Here is an 8,677-nt window from a genome sequence, read left to right as displayed (position 1 = left end):
CTTGACAATTCTGGACAATGCTTAATTCTAAATCTTAATATTTCCCCTATAATACCTGCTATAAAATAATCTCTATATGCTGTCATTTTCATAAGAATAATATTAATCATTTAGAAATGCTTTATTACAATAAGTTTCAGGTCCTATACAAGTTCAATAAATTTGTCAAAGATCCAGCTAGTGGTACAAACCTAACAAATTAAATTTATTATTTTAAAGAAAATTTTAATTTTTTTCCCAACAGTTTCCCCAATAAACTTTTAAAGAGACAAGGTTTATTGCTTAGAGGTCCCAGAAATTACATGCACACTTGGAGCTACATAGTGAGGCCATTGTGTGTGTGTGTGTGTGTGTGTGTGTGTGGGTGAAAAGAGAGAGAGAGAGAGAGAGAGAGAGAGATCGAGAGAGAGAGAGCGAGAGAGCATACCTAGGGTTTTGCCTTTATTGGGGTCAAGGATGGAGGCCTAGGGTTTGATGGGCTCACTTTGTAAATCTAAAACATGAGTGTACCATTGTAACAACTGGAGAATCATTACCCACCATGACATATGGGAGATAATAGACACCTTGGGCATGCAAATGACCAGTCATTGACAGCAAGGAGGATCCTGTGTAGAAGCATAGCACCATATTCTTTATAAAGAAATCTCCCTGTGATGTGGGGGATACTTGGCTTGCAATGCATAATTTGTGACAATTCTTAGCCTTTTCTATGTTTTAGCAGGTGATGGCATAGTTTTTCAATTGTTCTCTCTTTTTTTGGAGATAAAATATCTAAACTTTGGAAATACTGTTAATTTTGAATAAACCAGGCTCCAAATATTATGGGTTAAGTAAACAAACAACTAAATGGGAATTTAAAGTACAGGAAGAGAAAAAACAAGATGCCTAAAAGGTCAGTTACTGAAATCAACCAAGATTTCTAAAACAAAGGAGCTGAGGAATTGGGGAAGGGAGGCCCATGTAGGGGTTGGCCTGGCTCTTTATCTAGTCATTACTGGCAATGTGTTTATTCAAGATTGCCCTTTTTGAAGTAGATGCCTCTTTGAAGTGGACTCCTCAGCCATCAAAGCTTAAGTCATGTATTTGCATTACAAACATGTACATGTATGTGTGCATGCATGTATGAATGGATGAATACGTGTGTGCACATATATAGATACATAAATGTTGTCATAGATAAATAGCAGGACATAGATTAGAAATTAGATATTTTAAAAGAAATTGATTTCGCTACTGCAGGGTTTTGTTCCTTTTCTTATGAAGTTTTACAAAGACCCTGGGAGAACCAAGTTGAATACATTTAAAATGATTGTGTCAATGATTTATTCATACAATCATTCATTAAAGTATTCTTTTTAAATTACCTCTTAAAATATATTTACTTGTCCCTCTAGTGAAGTAACATTTATCAGTGTGTCTTTTAAATATACTAATATGAGTTTATGTCCAGGTAGATGCTTTAATAGAAATGAAATAATATCTCATTACACATATATTGCTGTTTTTACAATAAGAGTATACACCTAGCACATTAAATTTTCTTCTAAAGGAGATTTTTAAGACTGTATAAATATTTATTAAACAGATGAATAGAATTTATTTAAATGTTTCTATCTTTTGATATCCAGGGATTCTTTTACTTAATAAAATGCTACAATAAATGTATCTGTTCATGAATCAAGGTGGCACTCTGTTCTTATTATTTATTTAAAATAAATTCCTAGTAGTGTATAAGAGTTCCATTCTATCATACCAAAAACAAGTTAATCTTTAAAAAGCCCATACTGATTTTATTGGGGAAACTGATATTTCAATGACATTTAAATTTAAAGTTGCTTAATATTAAAGATATTGACTTTATTTTTTCTAGTCTTATTGCACTTGGATTCGAAATATTAAAGATATTGACTTTATTATTTCTAGTCTTATTGCACTTGGATTCGAAATACTATTATTTCTTCCTTAGGGACCTCAGTGAGGTTTTCTTTTTGATCTAATATAACTTCTTTGAGAATAGGAAGGAAAACATTGTAGATATAAAAGAAAAGTTAAGGTTATGTGATGTCACAGAAGTGGCAGCTGATGAATTTCAGAGAAGTAGATATGGCCAATAATATAACATGTTGTAAGGAAATCCAATTTTAAAAGTTTACTGGTGGCTTTGACAACAGAGTTCCACTTGAAACTTCAACTTATGGTTGAATTCAGATTATAATGTAGGGAAGGAATAGGGATTGGGTAAGGAAAGCAGAAATAATTAGTTCCAAAGTTATTTTCCAGAAATTTTCATAGAAAAGAAATGTCACTAAAGTCAAGGAAAATTTTGCTATTGGGTAAAAACGCCACTAAATTCAAACAGGTTGTGAACACAATAAATAGAAGTGGGTGACAGTCTGAGCTTCCAAGAGCATATTTTGAGAACCTTGTGTGATCAGAAAAAAGAATCGGTAATAAATGAATACAGTAATAAGGGAAGAAATAAAGTCTGTAGATGTCAAAAGTTCATTTGAGGGTTAGAACTTAAGAGAGTTTATTTCCAATCATTTTATTTCTCTTTATGGAATGAACATTAATGGAATTTGGCAACCACAAGGGGCAAGAGGTGTATAAGAGGACAGAAAGAAATCTAACTATGGGAGGTGAACACACAGTGTAAATATATATATGCCTTACTGTTAAAGTGTACAGCTGAAACTTATTGGATTTTTTTAACCAATGTCACAATAAAATACATACATATTATGCATACATACATACATACATACATACATACATACATACATACATACATACTTATTGCAAACCATGCAGGGTAAAAGCATAGCCATGTAGCAATGACATCTCAGTTAAAATCTGAAATTGTGAACAAATAGTGCTTGTAATCCGCATGTCTGTATATTTTCTTCAAAAGTGCTCCACGTGCTGCGTATAGGAACATATGACACAGAGTACAGAGTTGTTTCAGAGTTAGGGTTGTGGGATTTGTGTGCTAGGAAGATGGACAATTTGAAACAAAAAAATAAAAATTTAATTTATGAACTATGGTGTTTAGAATTATATAAAAGTATTAAAATCTGTTAAAAATATCTCAATTTGAAGATTTGAATACAAAATTAATTGAAACCAGTACCAGTCTATGCACTAGCAATCTTCCTATAGAACACTATAATAATTATTTTTCCTTTGAAAAATAGACAGTGTCCTGCATACATTATTGAATTCTAATATTTGCAAACTGTTCATCTCCACCTATGTGAAATAGCACAATCAAAACATTCATATTCCTGAGAATGTAAGCTTTAAAAATCTGGTGCTTAGTTTTCTGTTCTCAGGACTGACATCTCCTACAGTGGGAGAGTCTGAATTTCCAGCAGAGGGTTTTATGCTTACTCTACCTAACAGTGTTGGATGGCACACTGAAAGGATGACAAGCAGACAGTGTGCATCACTAAAATATTAAAAATTAAAAGTGTTTATTTGTTAATGAAATGTATTAGGCCAATTGTCTAAAGTTATTCTTTTTTTGGAAAACAGAAAGCTTAGGATTTACAATAACTGTTTTCCAATCCCAGTTTCATAGATACAATTAAGAACTTTCCACTACATAAGGTAAACTAAAATTGATGGACTCAGATCTATTTGGCCCCCTTTTCCTTATAAATGGAAAAAGGAATGGCAAAGTCTTCCTACTCTGATTGGTTGGGTAAGTGACTGTCCTTTATAGGTTCAAGAGCTAGGAGTTAATGACTTCTGGAAGCCTCCTCCCCACCCCCACCCCCATAGTACAAATGTATTAGAATATTTGGAAATTGCTTGTCAGGTGGTTTATCCAGGTCATTTGAACTGAGGTTGGCTCTCCAGATGATAGAGACAAAAATATATCCATGGGATGACTATCCCAAGGTTAGAAATGAATAGTTATTTCTGACTTCTCCTGTGACCTCATCCATAGACGTCTTATTGTTCCATACCAAAGAATTCTAGTTTTCAAGCTCTTGCTCTGCCACTAGCTAATATTATGGATTTTGCTGAGTCATTCCTCTTCTTGGCTTCAACAGCTGATGGAGAAATATAGGAATTATGCAAAAGCATATGTTTCTTGCAGCTCTAATTTCTTTAACCATGGCTCTATGGTCCTATCTTCTGATCCTTACAGATGGTGACATATCCTAAAGTATGAGGTTAGAAATCCACGCCTGCGGCATTAGAAGAGAGCCTGGAAGTGAGGAATGGTCCTTGGACTATACAGAGGCTCTTCTAAACTAGCTTGGAAAACTCTCCCAATGTTATATTTCCTTAGATGGAAGTTAAAAATGCTAAACCAACTTGACCTACTCTGTGATTATTAATCTTGGAAATGGTCTAGCAGGTCCTGTAGAGGACATCACCACTCTATTAAAACCTCTTTCCAATCTCAAATACTGAGGATCATTTAATCTTGAAAAGCTTCTTTTATTTTGAACTAAGTCTGTTCTTTGCTCTTGGATCACTCAGATGTCTTGATCCCAGTTCCCTGACCCCATTGAAACACCCTGATGACCCTTTCCCGAATCTCTTTGGTCTTAACTCCATATACTATAGGGTTAAGAGCAGGTGGAAAGAGCAGATAGACATTGGCCAAAAGAATGTGAATATGGAGTGGAACATGGCGGCCAAAGCGATGAGTAAAAAAGGAGAAGAGAGCTGGTGTATAAGAGATGAGGATGACACAGACATGGGAACCACAGGTCCCTAGGGCCTTAGACCGTGCTTCATGAGATGAAAGGCGAAAGACAGCTCGTGCAATGAAGACATAGGAGACACCAATGCAGAACAAATCAACCCCAATGACCAATAGTGCTGCTGTCAGTCCATACACGCGGTTAGGCCTAGTATCTCCACAGGCTAGCTTCACTATAGCCATATGCTCACAGTATGTGTGTGGGATCACATGGCTTTGACAGAAGCTTAAACGCCCAATGAGGAAGGGACACGGGAGCATGAGCATGGACCCCCGCACCATAGCTGCCACTCCAATGCGAGCAATGATGGTGTCAGTGAGGATAGTGGCGTAGCGGAGTGGGTGACAAATGGCCACATAGCGATCAAAGGCCATGGCCAGCAGCACAGTGGACTCCATCATGCAGAAGGCATGAATGAAGAACATCTGTGCCAGGCAGGCGGAGGCAGAGATATGTCCAGCTCCACACCACAGAATGGCCAGTAGCTTTGGAACTGTGGAGAAGGAGGCAGCCAAATCAATAGTCGAGAGCATGCATAGAAACAGGTACACAGGCTTGTGAAGGGCAGGTTCAGTGACAACAACAACCAGGATGGTTATATTGCCCACAATTGTGGCTGCGCCCAGGCAGCACACAGGGAGTGAGAGCCACAGGTGGAACTGTTCCAGACCTGGGATTCCCAGGAGGAAGAAGATGGAAGGGTCCAGGTTGGTGTGATTAGGAGACTCCATGGTCTGGTCAAGAGTTCTGAATATCTTCTTTCATTAGAAACCCTCACATTGTATCACATTACCTGAAGAGACAACACAGAACAGGGATGTAAACAAGCCTAGAGTAATCTCACTAGCTATATTATGTTAAGCAAGCTTTTACATCCATAAAACTGGGATAATAATAGTACTATCCCCTAGAGTTGTTTGAGTTGTTAAGGGAATTATTTGAGTTAATATTTGTAAAGAGCTTTGAATAGTGCCTGGCACAGCCATACTTGTTAAATAAAATTAACATGAGAAAGGGTTTAAATAAGCATTTACATACATTAGAGTTGTTTTCTAGCTAAGACTTCTTGTCCTCAAAGAAAGGTATAGACCTCTTTCACTCTTTTTAGTTCTCTCTCTCTCTCTCTCTCTCTCTCTCAATCTTTCTCTCTTTCTCTCTCTCTCTCTCTCAGAGTATGGGAAGAGATATGTGGGAACATCAGTTCAGAACACAAACTTCCAACATAATTCACTGAATGAAATTATACATCGTTTCTCTTGCTTTTCAACTTAGAATAGGTTCAAGTTTGAGACTTAGGGCTTGGTAGTTATTTCTGATCTTAAGATTACCACAGCTGTTTCCACACCTTTCACTGACTAAGAGATATTTCCCCTTATACCTGATCAACTTTCATTTGACATTCCACGAGATGATTCAGCTATCCTCACATGTTCAGTTTTCATTTCTCAATATGTTAAAGTTAACCCTTTTTGGATTTCATTCTATTTCTAAAACAGAAACTTCTAGCCTTTTATAGTCCACTCTTGTGTTAATCCTTTATTCACATTCTATCTATGGGTTTTGGTGATTTCAAAGAAAGATGTAGCCAAATCCTTCTCAATCTCACCCTTTCATAATGTCAAGAAGTGATTTTATAATTCTACCTTGACTCATGCCTGGACAGTAATGACTCCTCTTTCCTTGCGGAAAAATCTTATACTACTCTCATTTATCCCACCTTTCCTCTACCTCCCCTGCATAGGAAGACACATTCCACAGGAAGGATTACTTAAACTAAAAGGAATTGTGTAGAATATGTGAAACCATGATGGTGATGGGATAGAAACAAAGGTCTAGTAATTAAGATAAAAGCTAAGAAATCACTTTAACTGGAAGCTTTAAAATGAGAATGAGAACTTTACTGCCCAGCAATTCATATCCATTTATTCAACCACAAATATTTAATGAGAACCTCCTCTATAACTAGCCCTATTCTCAAAGCTGGATAATCAGTACAAAAAAAACCCCCACTGATTCTAGGAAATCTGAAGAGTAAGAAAATAGTTATCAAAGGAGAATCAACTCTGTCACAACTCTTTCCTACTCCAGGTGTGTATATCTCAGATGAGAAGAAAGGTAAACTATCCTAGGCCTTAACAGACCAGATAATATATAAATACTCACTAAAGAAAAATCAGAGAAGCAGCTTTTCTATTTTCAGACTGCATAGAAGATCCTTCCTTACTTTGTGGGTAGATTTAAGAGATAAAACAACACCAGATGGCCCACGCTTGTTTCTAAACAACATCAACTATTTTTTTTCTCTCACAGACATAAGGAAAAACAGAAAGAGAGGAGGTTGATGACAAGTGATATTCTAATTGTAGCACATGGCCAATAAACCATATGCCCTCTACAGAAGAGAGATAAATGTGGCTTTTACCAGTAGGTGCATATGACGAGTCTTATTGGACACACTGCTCTCTGAGTTTATGTCTGGGAAGGCAGAGACAGTAAAGATCTAAGGTTCTGATCAATTTGACCTAGGGTCAAATCTTCCCTAAGGAGAAGTATATTAAGATGAAAGTTGGGATTTGTCCAGAAATGTGTCTGTTATTGATCTGATTTGAGCTCTATAGACCTCCACTTAATATTCCGACAAAAGTCTACTACAGATCTCATCCTTATTTTTACATATTCTTTGAAGAAGCAAAATATTGGAGGTGTATGATCTTAGAGTTTTTAAAGCAGAAAGGTGTGATGATAAAAAAAATACTGTAGGCATTGGAATTCATAAAACTGCAAACAGATTTTTGTATTTACATCTTAATGGCAGTGTCAATTTTCCTGTAAGATCCTACAGTTTTCTGATCTGTAATATGCTAATAATAATAATTTGTAAGGTTGTTGAAATTTAAAGACAAGTACCTAGTACAGTTTGTGACCCATAAAATGTGCTCAATAGATGTCATTTACTATTATCATTGCCTTCAGTATAATAGCAAAGTGATCTCATATCCAGTACAGGATCCTCATGCAGTTTCCTTAACCAATTAGAATCTAGTCCTAGCTTGAACATTTATATAATGAGACCTGTTCAATTGTAGGGCAAACATGCTGATAAACGTTTTTTATAATTTTTTCCCATATGCCTTCTAGGGCAACATAATAATCATTAGGAGATTGGAAAATAGTTTCCCTGGCTGTGCTAGCCAAACTAGATGCACTCAGCTCTGATTTTTATGACTTAGATTTGCTTGCTGAGCTAATGTGGATCTCTGCTCAACTGAGTAGCTCAACATAGATAATGGATCTAGATTCAGATGAAGAAGCAGAAAAGCCCTGCTTTCTACCCCACTCCAGCCTCTTAGTTTATGTCAGACAGTTTTATAATTTTCAATCATTTCATTAATTTACTCACCCAAAGCCAGAAGGCTTAACTTGATGATTCTTTATTGAGGTCCCTTCCTGCCCCCTAGGTCTCTGGCTCTATGCTTTATGACTTCTTTTCTTGTAGAGACTGGACTGAGCATAGATTACCACATATCACTGGACTAGATTGACTCCTAATTTGATTGATATAAGTGAATATTACTTGCAGTTCTTATAGTTTCCTTCTAAGGCATTGCAGCCTTTACACATACCAACTTCTTCATAAGGCTATGTGCTATTATCATCTCACTCATTCTCATCACCATCCCATCTAACTCACTGAAATAAGTTTTAGTCTCACACCATCTCTTGTATAAAATATTTTATGATATTGGTAAACACTTTTGACCATTCTTACTCAATTTGAACCTGTCCCTGTGACTCAATCTTTATTCTAATTCTTATTGTGACATTAAAACCAATTCCCTCAGTAAGATAAAGTTCTGACATCACAATTTGGAGAAAACACTAGGGATAGAGAAGACTTTCCATGCCTGAAACTGCATCACAAACCGAAGGCTGTCATTCTGTCTGCACGAGAG

At 36.3% G+C, this 8,677-nt stretch overlaps 1 protein-coding gene across 1 annotated transcript; it reads right to left on the bottom strand.

Moving 5' to 3' along the window:
- Positions 1–4,489: 4,489 nt before the first annotated feature.
- LOC105307586 (putative olfactory receptor 52P1) lies at positions 4,490–5,473 on the bottom strand. The gene has a single exon (XM_011383137.2). The coding sequence runs from the start codon at positions 5,453–5,455 to the stop codon at positions 4,490–4,492; it is 966 nt and encodes a 321-aa protein (XP_011381439.1). The 5' UTR covers positions 5,456–5,473.
- Positions 5,474–8,677: the final 3,204 nt, after the last annotated feature.

Source organism: Pteropus vampyrus, unplaced genomic scaffold, assembly GCF_000151845.1.
Source record: "Pteropus vampyrus isolate Shadow unplaced genomic scaffold, Pvam_2.0 Scaffold504, whole genome shotgun sequence".
Lineage (NCBI taxonomy): Eukaryota > Metazoa > Chordata > Mammalia > Chiroptera > Pteropodidae > Pteropus > Pteropus vampyrus.
The sequence above is the reverse complement of the archived record's forward strand: the minus strand, read 5'-3'. Positions and strand labels throughout refer to the sequence as shown.